Below are 18618 nucleotides of genomic sequence, written 5' to 3' on the forward strand. Positions count from 1 at the left end.
TTATAAAAATTAGCAAATTAAAAAAAAAATTAACCTAAGACGTGAACATTTGGGTTAAGCTGGTAGCAACCAATATCAAATTGACCCGCACACGGGTCACAGATTTCATGCTGACTTTTTGTTTAATAAAATGTACCCATATTCGAATTTTCCATTTTGGGTATACAAAAAAAATATTAACATTGCACTGTTGTGGTTTAATATTTGCTTAAATAACTAGCCTGTGTTTAGTTTTAATAAATATGAAATGTTTAATTAAAATATTTCGGCAGTGTGTGTAAGCATAATGAACTGTGCCATTAAGCTACGTCTACTGCCTGAAGTGCAGCTACACAGCTGGACTGTTGACACTGGGCAAGAGAGGGAACCTGAAGATAAACCAGCCAGAGAGAGATAGAGAGAGAGACAGAGAGACAGAGAGAGAGAGCGAGAAATTTCAGTGAACTGGCACACGGAACTCAAACGTATCCAAACAACATAGTTTCTGCGTGAGATTTATTACGCTTTCTATTGCAACATTTCATTCATGACAAAACTGCTGTGAAGAACAGGATTTTTTTTTTCTCTCGTTTGGGGAAGGTGATGGGTAAAAACAAATTTAACAGGAGGAAAAGGGAAACACTTTTCCTTCGTATTTTTTGTTAGACAGTGTTTACACCAGGGGGTAGGGGGGAAAGGGCCATAATGCTGGGACACAAAGACTTCACTTGTTTTCTAGTGGAGACAGATTTATGGTGCGATTCATATTCTAGGACACGACTCTTACCTTGAAAACGTTAGATATTTTTGGCTCAAAATGAAGGGTGCCACCCAAACGAAGAAGCGACTCTTTTGCGAGTAAATACAGTAACAGGGTTCTACTGTATATTCAATTACATTGAGCCAATCAAACATACATTGCAACTAGGTATGTACACCTCTATTATTGTAATGTCCATATTAGAGGATGTGATAATATACAACATTTATTATTAAGTATTTGAAATCAAACAGAATACATAAGATGAACTATTTGACATGGTATTCAAAAGTTGGGACTTTCACACAGGCATACAAAATTAACATTTTTCTAATAAAATAAACATTGTGCCTACACACTTGTAATACATATTTTACAACAAATACATCCATCACAATTTCAATAAATTAACTACTTTGAAGACGTGCTTTCGGGACAGAACATGAAAATGTTTTTTACATATCAAGTGTATGTTTTAAGTTTATAAAATCACATGTACAAATACAAGATCACTTGAACACTTTGCAAGAACAAATAAAAAATCATTAAGCACCTAAATACATGAGAAAGCACAAAAGGTATTTGTTATAAAAAATAGGAGTATGGCGTACAAATAAACTTAGTCTAAGACAAAATATAGTGTCAAGAAATAATCCTGTAAAAAAATGAAGCTCACATATAAATTATCAAATAAAACTGCAAAAATAAAAACAAACAAACTTATCTAGTAATATAACATTGTTACAGTATAATAAAATCAAGTAAATTCTAAATCATACAATACTTAACAGCTAATACAAACATCTAAGGGAAAAAAACTAATCAAATCAATAGAATATTAAATATGCTTCATTAGGAGTAAAAGTGTTTACTTCAAAACAAAATAGGAATCTTGATTTACTAACAAAGCATCATGCAAACTTAAAAAAAATAAAATAAAATAAACTAATTACAAGATAATACATTTAAATTTATGAAAGCATAAAAAATTATTTTGAGACCAAAATATGGTTAACTCAACTGCCCTTGGTAAGAATTAAATTATATTTATCCAAAACTCAGAATGCACAAAGTGAGTAGAAGTTTTAATTAATACACAGTAATTAAAATTCTGTACAGAACAATTGTATTTTTGTAAAGAAAAAAATAATATTCTAAGTTATAACCTTTCCATCAATAAAACCAAAAATGTTCTACCTCTCGCACACGATTTTTACGGTTTTCTGTAATTACTATTATTTTAGAGCTTTTTTTTTAATTTTAAATCCATACCTCCCTTGCACTTGATATTCTGCTAAAACCCTTTTCAAAAATTCCAAGAACTAGCCAGAATTTGTGTGCATACAATTTGCGTGGTCTTATCTTGAGCAGTGTCGATTTCACTCTCTCTCTCTCTTCCCATTGCAGATGACCGCAAAACTCAGCAACATCCACGAAGGCAATCCTCACGTGCATATCATGCACATCCGGTTCTCGTGACGCCAACAATGTCGTTTCCTCGTGCTATTTATTTCCCGTGCTTCTAACAACCGTAACGTTTCAAGACGAACACTGCAGCCACGGCTCATGCAAGGTGCGCACGTTTCGCTGCGTCCATCTTTGAATTACGGGGAAACTTTCCTTTGATCTGTCCGTGAAGAGCACGCCACGGAGAATTGGTGTAATTAAGTGCTACTTGTATATTCCTCCAGCCTGGCACATGTTTCTCCGCATGCTAATTTTATCGAAGGACAAAAAAAAACTGAGAAAAAGGAGTAGCTCGCTGCTAAGGGGCGAAAAAAATAAATAAAATGCAAGAAAGCAATGGGGAGGGGGAAGAGAGTAGTGGCTGACTGCCGTCTCATCAGCAGATGGAGAAAGACCGCATGGCGAAACAGTGCCGTTATTGTTTATGTTCCAATAAGATGAGACACGGTACACAAAGTCTTCATTTAAGCTCAGAATTCTACTGGAGAGAAATACATGGAGCAATCCAAAATTTGAGGAGAGCCCTTACCGAGAAACGGATTAAGTTTATTTTTATAGGATTCTCACCATACAGTCATCAGAGGGTCCCAATTAACATGGATAATAGAGAGTCGACTTTATTTGTAATTTTCGAACAGAAAATAATTTGATAATCACCATGGCATTAAATAAACAACATATCAAGTTATTTAATCAGCAGACACATATAAAAGCAGTGACAACAGTAGCAAAAACTAAAATTTTAGGCATTTTTTTTTCTTTTCAAAAATAGGCCACAGAAAAACTAACTTATCAAAAGCTCAAAGCATCATGCAATTTTTTGCAAACAGCAAAACATGCAAGCCTCAAAAAAACACACATGGGTCATACAATTTCAAAAGTAACACTCAAGAACAAAATAAAATAAGTCGCTGAATAACACTTTTACACAAGATTTTCATTTCATGGTATTGTGCGTAACGTTGTACAGAAGTTGATAATTAGTAGAAAAAATTACGTATAAAACATTATGTATATGGATTGTAAACTTTTTTTAAATACCTAAGAGTCAGTCTTTACAATTGAAAATACATTTCTCACCTAAGCAATAGTTCTAATGATCTATGATTTTTTTTCCTCCCTGTTTTGTAGTTCAGATTGGACACCAACATTAAGTGGAATGATAAATTCAGAGGAAAAATAGCCTAAGGAATTACTAAACAAAAATTTACAAATAAGGTTCTGATTTAATTTTTTTTTTTTACTAGCATATCTGTTCCACGCTTCTACAGAATGACTACATTTTAAGTACAGTATATAATTTAATTTATATATGTTACACAACATACATGATAACTAAAACCATTATGATTTTGTTAATCATGTATCAATCAGCCCAGTCTAAAAAAAAAATCCAACTGTTCAGAAAAACTATGTAAATTGGTTAAATTTAGGTAGGTATGTAGTTTTACACTGTGTAAATAATAGGAAACTGAGGAATTATTTTTATTTTTATGAACTTCATTTGATCAGTTAAAACTTGTTTATTTAACATTCCTGTGGGCTATTACAATTTTTGTTGAATGACTTCAGAGTAATATAACTGCTTTATAAAGAATATAAAAATTTAAGCAGTAGGTTTTACATCTCAACAAACTGGAAACATTTTATTTTTATTTTACATTACCAATTAATTAAGACTTTTGTAAATAGCATATATTCACAGTATTGAAATGTTAATATCTTTAAACATTTTTTCATTTCGATAAAAAGTTGTCTTGATGAATTAAAAAAATAAGTAAAACCCTGTTATTAAGTTAATGACTTTTTTTTCTTTTCAAAAGTTTTAAAACATCCACCCTGCTTCCAATTATTAGATAGTGTGACTGGCACTTTTTTTTACAGTACGAATAATCAATCAAAGTTACAAATAATAAAAGTTAGCTGTTTCATTTTATTTTGAATTATTATCAATAGTAGGGTTATTCAGGAATTAGAAAAAAAAACAATAGTTAAATATGTAAATTTGTCATCTCTGTATCTAATAAAGTGGTAGATGTATTTTTTTAAGTCAAAAACCACTTGCTTATGGCACTTTTATTCAGAACCACTATTATTTGAGCTATAAACTGTTCACACTTGAATTTGACTAAAGGGACTACTTGTTTAACTTTTGTGTAGGGAAAAAGAAGATACACTCTTTCCACGATAACATGAGACTTCCTTTAGCAAACATTCAGAATCAGACACCTCATTATTGTCACCAGACTTACTAACGGTGTATAAATATTTATTTCGTTAATTTTATAAGAACGTCCAGCTACCAAAGACAGAACACCTGCAAAAATATTTCTCACCTCATCTTGAAAAAAGTGGTAAAAGATTAAAGCGTTTACTTTTATTTCAATGCCAGCGTGCTTGTGTGAAAGGCACTGACGAAATGCCCGACACAGTAGACAGATGTTATTTATGCCTCAAATAGCAGCATGAAATTCAGTTATTAACATATTTGGCTCTAAGAAAAATCTTCGGAATATTCAAAGATTTTTAATTTTCCAGAAAATGAAGCCAAAAGAAAATTAGTCTTTGAATTGTCCCCGACTTTTAGATACCTCGCACACTCATAATGCTTTGTTTCATGTAGACCAACAGTTGTCGCACATAACCGTATAATTTTAACTGGAACTTAATTTTAAATGATAATCCATCAACAACCATTATTCTACACTTTTCACGTAGAAAGACTGGGAATAGAGAAAAAAAAATTAAAAAATTAACATCACAAAAAAAATATTTTGACAGTCGAGATCCAAACACACACTAGGATCTTTCTGCTCAAAATTTCTAATGTTTCCCAGCAGTAAATTTATTTAGTAATACTTCATATTCTAACAACTTCATTTACTCAACAATACTAATTTAGTTGGAAACCTAGTCGTAAGTAACGCAACAACTAAACAAGCACACAACTATTGAATAGAGACGGTTGGTAAGGATGTGGGTTTAAAATAAAAAATATTCACATTTCTTCATCTGTACTTAGAACCAAACGAGCCAGTCAACAACTAGGATAGTAAAAATTATACTTCCATTATACTTTTTTTTCCTCCCATCAACCTCTATTGCATGTAGCAGGCAAAAAAAAAACTTATGCTTTATTTCTTCCAAATAGGGGACTTTTTCCAACAGCCACATATACTTAAAACTTAAATGGACTTATGTTTTTCTGGCTAAACTAAAGTTTGGCTTTTCAAACACTCTGCAATGCTTAAGAATAGTTTTATGAGTAGTTACAATGTTGTAGTTCAATAAAAAACCAACTTTTAAAACATAATTTAAACTAAAACAAAGATCACCAAATTAGGACTTGTCCTTGTTTGCCTTCAAGATAAAGATATAAACTTGGACCTACTGCAATCTCGCTCATAGAGAAATTAAGAAATACGCCAGTCACCAATTACATAGCCGAGGTAAGAACCATTATAGGTAACAATTAGAGCAAGCAGCTTCTAGGGGATAAAACTCATTCAGGTAACAATTTCTTGGACATTTCTTCACAAACCACTTGAAAATGAAAGCTTTTGCGACAAGATGCAGCCATTGCGCAAATAAAACCTTACATTTACAATAATCATTCATTGATATACACAGCGTAAATTGTATTCTCAAATGCTACGCAAAGCAACACTAAAATAAATATAACTGTTCATAATACTAGTTCTATGAAACAGTTCAATAACACAACGCAGAATATTTCTAAGGTCAGGCATTACAACTAGAAGCAATAAAAAAAATTACAAAAATTGTTTACTATGTAATAGAGCAAACTTACAAAGTACGTCACTTACATAAATTACATAACATATGTAAAATTATAATTTGTAACATATTACATTGTATACTATGTTATGTGAAGAGAGCACATTTTTTCTTATACTGGCGACATTACCATAGGAATGATTTTTGGCTAACACTTTAGTTTCGATTTCTTTTCCAATTGCAATACAATCACTTCAGCCACACATCCGATTAGCTCTCACATCTCACTATGACATTTAAAATGTCAAAAAAAAAAATAATCTATGAACACGAATATACAAATTAAATAAAAAATTATTCAATATAATTACATTATACACACAAGATTCATTCAAAAAATGTACTGCATACATTATATGCACATAATATAAATACAATATTTTATCCATAAAAAATGTGCTATGTCATTTTTTTTCTCTTTACAATGTGCCACTGCAAAGCATTAATACATTCAGTAAACAGCGGGAAGCATACCGAGAGGCTAACATAACGATGACTAGTGTCTCCGCGTCGCGAAGCGCATCGCCGACACGACGCCAATACAAGTTGGAACACAAACAAAACAACTAACACAGAACAAAAACCAGCAACATTAAAAAATAAAAATTTTTTTAAAAAATCCACGGGGAGCACCCCCGCGAGCGGACGCGACTTTTCGCACCGGACGCTCGCCGTCCAAAAAAAAAAAAAAAAAAAAAAAAAGTGTAGGTGATAATATTCCTGGTTGGTTTGTTTGTGGTTTTATTTTTCTCCTTCTTCTCTCCCTTCCGTCACTTTCTCCCCGCAGACCTGACGAATGATGACGCAGCCAACTCTGCCTCCTAGGAACTGGGTGCGCCAGCCGCAACACCGACGCGGCCATTACCTCCGACTGAACTCCACCTTTATGGCTGCGGTCACAACACGCACACGATTGGTCAGTTGGCCACTGGGAAGCATGCGAACCATCATGAACATACAGTGTACCAATCCTATCTCATACGAGAGCCCTAACACTGGCACATTATTAAGGGTCCACCTATTTTATTAGCCAAAATACAGCAAAAACCTCCTAAAAAAATTCCTGCTTAATAAAATTTCCAGCGTAATAAGTTTAAAAAATTTAGCACTGGTAAACCAAGACGAAGGTATACATTTATTTGACAATCATATTAACTGAAAAGTTGAAATTTTACTATATTCCCCGCCATCTTATATGCCGGGAACTTTGTTAAATAAAAAAAACTACGAGATGTTAAAACATAACTAAGCTTGGTCAGTACCTTAATATAATATTTTATAGTAAAGATTTTTAGAACATGTAAAAAAAAGTATTTTACCATGTAAAATATGTACATGGCACACATTACACATTATGCTTTTGACCAATTAATCAAAACATAATTCATCTATACAGTTAAACTCCATTGCAAAGTACTTCACTTTTAAGAATATATTTTCACGTTCCAACAACATGCTTTATAGATAATAACAGTTCATCATAAACATAAAGAACTTATTTACTAATCACAGGTTTGTGCCGACTTTTATGATAAAACGAAAAAACCTTTTCAGAGATAATTCTCCTGTAATTGAAGAGTCAGTCTCCAACTACTTATGTTTAATGAGTAACTATGAACTCAAGTGAGGAATCAATAAAACAAAATGGAAATTAACAAAAAGCACAGTTACTGTTTATTTCCGTGACTTTTTCCATGATCATTCATTCAGTTTTGTTACTAGAGGTGCACGAGTAGCATATTTTAATATTGAATTGAGTCAAGTCATACAAAAAAAAATTTTTTAGAGTTGAGTAGTCAGCCAATTTTTATTTTTAAATTTTCCTTTTAAGCTCAACTAAAAGAAAATAGTGGCAAAAAATACTCACTGTACACATTACCTACCTCAAAGATGTTTTTTTTACTCACTATCATAGTGCTAACTGCATTAATAGCCTACAGTCCCTACGTACAATATTTATATTTATAAAAAGAATTTTACAACTGTAAATTTTCATGTAATTAAGCTATTTTAATTTTTAGTATGAAAAATATGTGAGCAACCATTAATTTAAAAAAAAAAAAAAATAGAATACTCTCTTTAAGATTACATTATGAAGCACAATGAAACTGAAACATGTTTATCCAGTTGCATAGCAGTTAAAAGACAATTCCTGTATAGTACCTACACTACTGTTTGAAAGCAAATGAATCAGGTAATTTTTTCAAATATTGCATGATTTTGTTTTTATACCTAGGCCTACTGTAATCACGTTTGAATTTTGTTTACTTCATCGGCCATGTTTGTTCACATTATGATTTTACCGTATTTTCATTATTGTCTAATGTGTATGTGGAATTGCCCATCTAATTAAGCTGGCTGTAGCATGTTCTTATACAGCTGCTAGGGTGTGCTAATGGTGGTTAAATAATGTCTGAATCTGTGTATTGGCTGCTGTACAAACCAGTAGTGAAAAAGGTTGAATTCAGGAACCAAATCAAAGATTATCCTAGAATCTAGTGACCTATCTCTAATACAGACCCTGGATAATTGCCTAGTACACTTTAATATATTTCTTTCTAATGTGTATGTGGAATTGCCCATCTAAATTAAGCCGGCTGTAGCATGTTCTCATACTGCTAGGGTGTGCTAATGGTGGGTAAATAATGTCTGAATCTGTGTATTGGCTGCTGTACAAACCAGTAGTGAAAAAGGTTGAATTCAGGAACCAAATCAAAGATTATCCTAGAATCTAGTGACCTATCTCTAATACAGACCCTGGATAATTGCCTAGTACACTTTAATATATTTCTTTCCAATGTGTATGTGGAATTGCCCATCTAAATTAAGCCGGCTGTAGCATGTTCTCATACTGCTAGGGTGTGCTAATGGTGGGTAAATAATGTCTGAATCTGTGTATTGGCTGCTGTACAAACCAGTAGTGAAAAAGGTTGAATTCAGGAACCAAATCAAAGATTATCCTAGAATCTAGTGACCTATCTCTAATACAGACCCTGGATAATTGCCTAGTACACTTTAATATATTTCTTTCTAATGTGTATGTGGAATTGCCCATATAAATTAAGCCGGCTGTAGCATGTTCTCATACTGCTAGGGTGTGCTAATGGTGGGTAAATAATGTCTGAATCTGTGTATTGGCTGCTGTACAAACCAGTAGTGAAAAAGGTTGAATTCAGGAACCAAATCAAAGATTATCCTAGAATCTAGTGACCTATCTCTAATACAGACCCTGGATAATTGCCTAGTACACTTTAATATATTTCTTTCTAATGTGTATGTGGAATTGCCCATATAAATTAAGCCGGCTGTAGCATGTTCTCATACTGCTAGGGTGTGCTAATGGTGGGTAAATAATCAACTACTACAAACCACTTGAGGCAACTACCCCCTCGCACTGACCGTCGATGATGTCCTGCTTCATCTTGTCCATCTCCTTCCTCATCTCCCTGAGCAGGTCGGCTTTGAGCGCCTCCCAGCCGCCGCCCCCCTCCGCCGCGCCGTCGGGCCTCCCCGCCGCCGGCTCCTCCGAGGACGAGCCCAGCCGCTTGCGCGCCGGCTTGGGCGACTCCGGGCCGGGCCCGTTGGCGAACCTGCCGTTGGCGCCCGCCTTGTCCCACGCCTTCCTGTCCTGGCCCGCGTCCCCCTCCTGCGGGCAGGGCACCTCCCGCTCTCACACGTGTTCTCTCGCACCATCGTCGCACATTTCATACTAGAATCAGGTTCCAAAAGTAGGAGTGCGACGATCATGCGGAATTAATTTTTTTTTGTTAGGTAAAGTTATTCATAAAAACAAAACCCGTTCATGGAAAGTAAGTTCATTTAAAAAAAGGTGGAGTATACAAGAGCATGCCAAATAATTTATAAATCTAATTCGTGCAACAAAAACCTTTAGTCAAATTTAAATAGAAAAACAAAATCTGTGAAACCAAACGCAAGCCACTCGAATGTGACGTGAACTAACGCGTAACTATGGTTGTAGTACACATTTACCACGAAAGAGTGCGGGCCGTCAAATGTAGTTAACTCGGCACTCGACAGAGAGAGCGCGCGTAGCATCCGATCGGCGAGATATCAATATTCGACTACGTGTGCGCGCTCTATGCGGGAAGCAACATAACCAAACATGAATGATGCCAACTAGCGCTGGCTACATTTTCATTAGCGGTACACCGCGGCGACGCAGACGAACAGATAAAGGTTATAACGTTTAAAAACGTCTTTAAAAGAAAATTTACACATCAGACAGCTTCGTATTTCCGTTAACTAAATAAGTAAAATAGTTAATTTCCGAATAAATATTGGATTTCTACTTTCAAATACACAGTTTTATACAAAAAAGATATCTACAGAAAGCGCTCGGAATCTAATAGCGGGACCAAAAAATCATGCGACGTTTACGCGAGAGTTTTTCTTATCCAAATTTTGACGCCCTAAAATATGGGTGCGACAATTATGCGAGTACGACAATTATGCGATAAAAGAGGGTACTCGTACGTGCGTTATGGCGTAATAAAAAAATATTTTTAATTTTGCATGCAAATAATCAATAGAAATAAAACAATGAATGGACTGGATTGATATTATAAAGTATAAACAAGGTTGGTAAATTTTAAATTCCAACCTAAAAAAAATGAAATAAAAACTCAATATTTAATATGTATATACACATCTATAATATTATTTAATTTATTAAAATAAAAGACAAATTTTTAATTAATAATGAAAAACAATAAATGGGCTGAATATTTATTCCAATTTATTAATTTTAATTATTTATTAAATAAAAATGAAGTGTTTTATAATTCATAAAGCAAATAAATTATAAATACTAAAATGTAACCTCACTTGTATAAATACACTACAACAAACACTTGAAAATTTTTATAAGATTTAATAGGACATATGTAATTTTTATTTGTATGTATCTTTTTTTGCATCCTGTGAAAATTCTGTTGCATGGTACATGCATCATAAAAATTCCCTCTCTTAATTTTTTCATAACATGCCTAAAGAAGTATCAACTGCAAAAATTATAAATACAGTCAAACCTCTATCTATCGTTTTTCAGGGGACCAACAAAAAAATTCAGTAGATGCGGACATTTAATAGATGTGGACTTCACTCTAAGAATTTTAAAAAAATATTTTAACCTCAAAATTAGTGTCAGAAATATATCAGTTACTTGTCATTAAAGTTAAATCAGTTGAAAAATAAATAAAAATGGAAGTATTTTACTTAATTTAATTTACACTTGCAAAAAAAAAAAACATACGCACTATAAATCCACATGGAAATTAAAGTCTTTTTCAATATCCTGAAGTCTGAAATAGGTATGTTTACTCATGTCATAAAATGTAGAGCTGTACTGAAGAAGCCGATTTTGCCAATATTTAGTTGAATCGGCATTTCTGCCGACTTCAGATACGCTTCTTAATTTTCGGCCGATATTACTGAAAAACGAGAGAGACTGCCATAACCTAAAAATCCACGATTACCCTTTTCACTTTTCGTAGTAGTACTGCATTCTTTCAGATTGCATTATTTCTTCGCAACATGTGCCAAACGTACATATAAAAATTTAACATCCTATTTTTCAATAAGTTTTTTAATTTTAATATGTCATAAATAAATACATTACCGTCACGGTAAATATACATCTCGGTTGTTACGGTAACTGTAGTGCAAATGTGGTAGCTATCGTGCTTCTGTGGTAATTATGGTATCTACAAAGAATCTTTAGTTCTTTTTATGGTAATTATCTTAGGATAACAATTGGGTTTGTACTGTAGTTATGGTACATCATCCATATTTCTTCGTAAGTTGTTGTTCATTTGTCTTTTCTTCATATTTACGTGCTCCATTACTTGGCTGCAGATTTAAGGTGATTTTTACTACCGTATACTATCGTTACTGTTTTTATGACGGTTTCTTACTAAGAAATGGTTATTTCTGCAAAATCTTTATGGTTAAACGATCATCTATTATAATTTATAGTGACAGGACCACATATTTTGTACGATCAATGCGGACAAAACGATAATTCGAACATCGGTACAAGCGGACTTTTTTAACCTTAGTTGTATGGCAATTTTGCCGGGACCGTAGAGAGTATACGATAAACACGGACAATCGATACATGCGAGTTCGATAGATAGAGGTTTGACTGTAATGTAAAAAGGGTGCGTGGTGATACCCAAGTGCATTAGAAATGAAACTTCACCCTTCCAAATATCCATTTCAATGAAAAAACAAAATTATAATTTATTCGCAAAATGAAACCAACCAATGAAGTACACAACTGTAACGAATATGGCCACAAAAAAATTGAAGTGTCTTTCAGTTATCTTGACTGTCTACTTATAGCTAGTGTAGTTGTTTCCAATTTATTTATTTTTATTTCAAACAGTACACTGCATACACAATTTTATATTGTGTATAAAAATGAACTAAAATACCATCAGGTAAAAATTTTTTTTTATTCAAAGTTTGATTAAGGGCGGACTGGAGAATGACACCTCCTGACTCAAGAGTTTTCATTAATTTTTATCCTTTATTATGAGTAAAAATAAAGATGTTCTATAAAGATTATTAAATAATTTTAACAGAATCAACAGTATTTTTTCCAATAGTAGAAAAAGAAGCTAGTGTTCATAGTATGCAGGCTTATATTATTCTACCTTAGTTTCTTATCTGTTTCTATTAATTCTAAATGTTAATACAACCACAACAAATTTTCTTCTTATATAATATTTCACTAAATACATAGTATACAACAAAGTCACTGTTTGTTTCTCTGCTTACTTCTTCTATACCAAGCAATGGATTTCAATATGGTTTTCACTAATGGAAAGTGTGTTAAAAGTGAAAGGTTTATATACATAATTTGTAGATATTTTGTACAAAATGTCTGAACTATGACAGTGTTTGTCAATAAAGCAGCGTTTCACCATATAGCAACGAATGATTAGTAAAGATAACACCATTTCTTATTTTGTTTATTAATTCACTCTCTAAATAGTATGAAAAAAAATTTGCTGCATATTTATTGTCCTTGTACATATTCTGAATATTGGCTCTTTTTTTAGTACGTAGTTAAGTTGAGTTTATGTTTTTTCTTTTGTTAAGACTTATTAAATCTAAATGAGGCACATTAATAGATTGCATCCGTGCGAAGCCGGGGTGGGTCGAGCTAGTTATTTTACATTCTGTATCCTATGATCTGCAATGTAGTGTATTATATAGTATCAATGAATATGTTCCTCTACTGTCCTGTTTACTTATCTCTTATTATATGCTTTAGCTATTACTGCATGTTGTAAGTATTCTTTGGCCTTGTCTATGCTGTTTCTTCATTTCTGTAAAAGTTTATTTGTTTGTTATTTGTTGTGTAACTAGGTATAACTGGTGTTTAGAAGGGAATTTAACCATTAAGATGTTGGCGACATTGACCATAAAGATACTGTTACCAGGCGCCATTATTTTGTTTAATTCTCTCTTTTGTTCACATAATGCGAGTAGGCTGTGCGGTTGACTTCAACGAGAACACGAACAATGGGTATGCCGTGCATACATTTCGTGTTCTGGACCGTAGGACAGGTGCTGTGACTTGTGGGTTCGGACAGTTTTGTGCATTTATCTCTCGCAATTATTTTGTGTGGTCCTCCGGTGGAACGTGGTCGTAACAACAAAGGAACTATGCAGTGCGATGGTAAACATGGTTTGTTATTATTATTTTTTGGTGTTCGTTTGTATTTGTAGGGTGTCTACCACTTTGTTGGTGGACATTCTTTGTTATTATTTGTTTTGTATTTATTTGTATTTGTAGGGTGTCTACCACTTTGTTGGTGGACATTCTTTGTTATTATTTGTTTTGTATTTGTTTGTATTTGTAGGGTGTCTACCACTTTGTTGGGTGGACATTGTTGTTATTATTATTTTTTGGTGTTCGTTTGTATTTGTAGGGTGTCTACCACTTTGTTGGTGGACATTCTTTGTTATTATTTGTTTTGTATTTGTTTGTATTTGTAGGGTGTCTACCACTTTGTTGGTGGACATTCTTTGTTATTATTTGTTTTGTATTTGTTTGTATTTGTAGGGTGTCTACCACTTTGTAGGTGGACATTCTTTGTTATTATTTGTTTTGTATTTGTTTATATTTGTAGGGTGTCTACCACTTTGTTGGGTGGACATTGTTTGTTATTATTATTTTTTGGTGTTCGTTTGTATTTGTAGGGTGTCTACCACTTTGTTGGTGGACATTCTTTGTTATTATTTGTTTTGTATTTATTTGTATTTGTAGGGTGTCTACCACTTTGTTGGTGGACATTCTTTGTTATTATTTGTTTTGTATTTGTTTGTATTTGTAGGGTGTCTACCACTTTGTTGGGTGGACATTGTTTGTTATTACAGTACACTCCCTATTTAACGCGGTTGTCGGGGGACATAACTTTTACCCGCGTTGTTGCATAACCGCGATGTTTCGATGTGACCAAGGTCAAAAGGCATAAAACACCGCCTGTGTTCTAATAGGTCAGGAAGCACGCACAGTATAGACGGCCCGCCTTTGTGCGGACTTTGCATCCGCAGTTTTCACTAAACGCGGGTGAAAAAATAAAAAAAAAATTTTAAAGATAAATATTAAATATTGAATTTTATTTTTTATTTTTCCGCACGCCGCGCACAGTTTGTCGCACGGCCTACGAGCGCGCCACACGCCGCCATACACACGTGCGGCACACAAGCTGCTGCCAGTCTCGTGGTGTCAGCCACAGTATCTGCTTCGTCTGAGTGTCCGTAACAAAGTAAGTGCAGTGTGTGCGGTTATACACGATTCTGTGGTCAAAGTCTTCTAAATAGAAAGGCCATAGTAATACTTCAAACCGAATATGAATCGCAAAGTACCGAGTTTGATTGACAAAATAAAAATTCTAGATTTACGTACTTACAGATAGCGTGTCTTTTGCAGAAGTATGCAGCAGATACGTGAAAAACGATTCTAGCATTCGTACAATATAAAATAAAGAATCGTCTATCGTGTAAAGTGGTTAGTTAAACTTTGTTATCCATGCTTACAGTAAATTATAAATGGTCACATGTGGGATACAAAAATTGCGCCAAAATAATTTTAGCGCAATCAGTGGCGCCGTATTAAAAAGTCTGTTAAACGTTGTCTTTACTTATTCCATCAAACGCTGTGTCGAGTTGCTGAGTGTGTGTGGCTCGGATCGGCAAGTGTTATATTCCCCAGACTCTGGTTAAAGGTCGGGAGGCCGCTACACATAAACATTTCCGGGGCTTGTTTACTACCTCACGGCAAAAGTGGTACAGTATGGTTCACGTAAGTATTGGACCACTGGAAATTCCTCGGCAAAGATTAAAAATACGCTAGCTGATTTACTTTACTATTTAATGTTAAAACATTATACCAAAGTAAAAAGATGAACGTGTATAATACAACGAATAATATTACGTCTGTAGGTTCAAGTTGTAACAAAACATTTATATGTCTCCGCTTGTCAACACACGTGACCACGAGAAGTGTGCAGACGGAAATGAGTGAACTACTCAAGGTCACCAGACTTCCCCCCTTTCGGCTTAATCGCCCCTCTCATCACTGGCGCTTATATTCCACTCCTCCCGTCTACCCGGGTGTCTTGGTCGCATAATCTCGGCTCGCTTCTCCCCTCCCAGCGCTTGCCGTCAACCAAACCTATCCAAAATCAATCCCCAGCCGAGTCACGCTGGATAATGTCGCTGGACGGTGGGCTTTATCGGGTCCCCTGTCCGATGCTTTATTTGTGAGTTAAAAAAAATGTTAAGAACTAGTGTTTCAGAAAATAACACTGGGCTGGATTGGACCATAATTTGAAAACACTACAAGATAGAGGAATAATGTACGGAGATATCTTGTTTAGAATTTCACTGCGGACATTTACTACGCCTAGGCTTTTTTCTGCCCGATGCTTAGTTTGTGAGTTACAACGCAAAATTATCCTAATCGGCTGTCAACCATTTATTCCATTATTATTACAGTAGAAACTCGTTAATCCGTGACGCGCTAATTCGGGAATCGGATAGTCCGGGACGATTTAAAAGTGCAGAAAAAAAAAAGAGAAGTAAAAATTGTCAGCGCTTAAAATTAACGTCACGCGGGCCGGCGGCCGGCAAACACTGCAAGCCTTCGCATGGGCCGCCAAACTCTGCAACGCTGTTTGTACCGACCCTTTGCGTCGTCCCCCTTTCAGCTGTCACATTTGTCACTCTTTAAACTTGAGGGGGATGTCCTGACTTCTGCTTCCCGTCTCCCTTTGTTTGTTTCCACCCGCCAATGCACGGCAGGCGCCTGGCGAGCGACGTGTCTGGCTGGCATTCGGCTGGACGAAGTGGGATGAGTGGGGGGCTGGGGGGGGGGGGGGGGGTGGTACCCAAAATTTATGTGTGCAAGTTCAGCACGATCTTATCTTTCTCTCTTCGGCTGTTGTAAATGACCGTGAACTAATGGCTAGGCAGTGCCGTATTTTTTTAAGCCGAGACTAATTCGAAGGCGGTCCTTACCGTGAACGGATTATCCGGGTTTATTACTTTTTTTTTACAGGATTTTAATTATCCGGGCATCGGCGGGTCCCAATTAACACGAATAATGGAGAGTTTACTATTTTTTATCCATCTGCTGCCAAGGCGCAGTAAGCCTCGGTAGATGTTACGTCACATGACCTTGGCCTACCCAGCTGCACGCCGGTGTCTGAGAAGCTTGACAAGACCTTCCGGGCTTTTAATCGCTAGTCCGTGAAATTCGGTAATCCGTGATTATCTCGGTCCCGACCATCACGAATTAACGAGGTTCTACTGTGTTATTATTATTATTATTCATTTCTGATTGGGGGACATGGTTTGACCCGCGATATACCCGATTCCGCGATCTATCGGGGCGCGGTATACCGGGAGTTTACTGTATTATTTTTTGGTGTTCGTTTGTATTTGTAGGGTGTCTACCACTTTGTTGGTGGACATTCTTTGTTATTATTTGTTTTGTATTTATTTGTATTTGTAGGGTGTCTACCACTTTGTTGGTGGACATTCTTTGTTATTATTTGTTTTGTATTTGTTTGTATTTGTAGGGTGTCTACCACTTTGTTGGGTGGACATTCTTTGTTACTATTTTTTTTGTATTTGTTTGTATTTGTAGGGTGTCTACCACTTTGTTGGGTGGACATTGTTTGTTATTATTATTTTTTGGTGTTCGTTTGTATTTGTAGGGTGTCTACCACTTTGTTGGGTGGACATTGTTTGTTATTATTATTTTTTGGTGTTCGTTTGTATTTGTAGGGTGTCTACCACTTTGTTGGTGGACATTCTTTGTTATTATTTGTTTTGTATTTATTTGTATTTGTAGGGTGTCTACCACTTTGTTGGTGGACATTCTTTGTTATTATTTGTTTTGTATTTGTTTGTATTTGTAGGGTGTCTACCACTTTGTTGGGTGGACATTGTTTGTTATTATTATTTTTTGGTGTTCGTTTGTATTTGTAGGGTGTCTACCACTTTGTTGGTGGACATTCTTTGTTATTATTTGTTTTGTATTTGTTTGTATTTGTAGGGTGTCTACCACTTTGTTGGTGGACATTCTTTGTTATTATTTGTTTTGTATTTGTTTGTATTTGTAGGGTGTCTACCACTTTGTTGGTGGACATTCTTTGTTATTATTTGTTTTGTATTTGTTTGTATTTGTAGGGTGTCTACCACTTTGTTGGGTGGACATTGTTTGTTATTATTATTTTTTGGTGTTCGTTTGTATTTGTAGGGTGTCTACCACTTTGTTGGTGGACATTCTTTGTTATTATTTGTTTTGTATTTATTTGTATTTGTAGGGTGTCTACCACTTTGTTGGTGGACATTGTTTGTTATTATTATTTTTTGGTGTTCGTTTGTATTTGTAGGGTGTCTACCACTTTGTTGGTGGACATTCTTTGTTATTATTTGTTTTGTATTTATTTGTATTTGTAGGGTGTCTACCACTTTGTTGGTGGACATTCTTTGTTATTATTTGTTTTGTATTTGTTTGTATTTGTAGGGTGTCTACCACTTTGTTGGGTGGACATTGTTTGTTATTATTATTTTTTGGTGTTCGTTTGTATTTGTAGGGTGTCTACCACTTTGTTGGTGGACATTCTTTGTTATTATTTGTTTTGTATTTATTTGTATTTGTAGGGTGTCTACCACTTTGTTGGTGGACATTCTTTGTTATTATTTGTTTTGTATTTGTTTGTATTTGTAGGGTGTCTACCACCTTGTTGGGTGGACATTCTTTGTTACTATTTTTTTTGTATTTGTTTGTATTTGTAGGGTGTCTACCACTTTGTTTGTGGACATTCTTTGTTATTATTTGTTTTGTATTTGTTTGTATTTGTAGGGTGTCTACCACTTTGTTGGGTGGACATTGTTTGTTATTATTATTTTTTGGTGTTCGTTTGTATTTGTAGGGTGTCTACCACTTTGTTGGTGGACATTCTTTGTTATTATTTGTTTTGTATTTATTTGTATTTGTAGGGTGTCTACCACTTTGTTGGTGGACATTCTTTGTTATTATTTGTTTTGTATTTGTTTGTATTTGTAGG

General features: G+C 34.7%; 1 protein-coding gene across 5 annotated transcripts in view; it reads right to left on the reverse strand.

Annotated features, from left to right (window-relative positions):
• Positions 1–6754: 6754 nt before the first annotated feature.
• The window catches only part of LOC134540797 (protein enabled), a 76026-nt gene continuing 64162 nt past the window's right edge, over positions 6755–18618 (reverse strand). For all 5 annotated transcript variants that reach the window (XM_063383725.1, XM_063383722.1, XM_063383724.1 and 2 more), the window contains 2 exons: positions 9404–9650; positions 6755–6894 (listed from right to left, as the gene is read on the reverse strand). In XM_063383725.1, the coding sequence (XP_063239795.1) occupies positions 6866–6894; positions 9404–9650 (276 nt within the window). In that variant the 3' untranslated portion in view covers positions 6755–6865. The remainder of the gene's footprint in view (positions 6895–9403; positions 9651–18618) is intronic.

Source organism: Bacillus rossius, chromosome 17 (assembly GCF_032445375.1).
Source record: "Bacillus rossius redtenbacheri isolate Brsri chromosome 17, Brsri_v3, whole genome shotgun sequence".
Lineage (NCBI taxonomy): Eukaryota > Metazoa > Arthropoda > Insecta > Phasmatodea > Bacillidae > Bacillus > Bacillus rossius.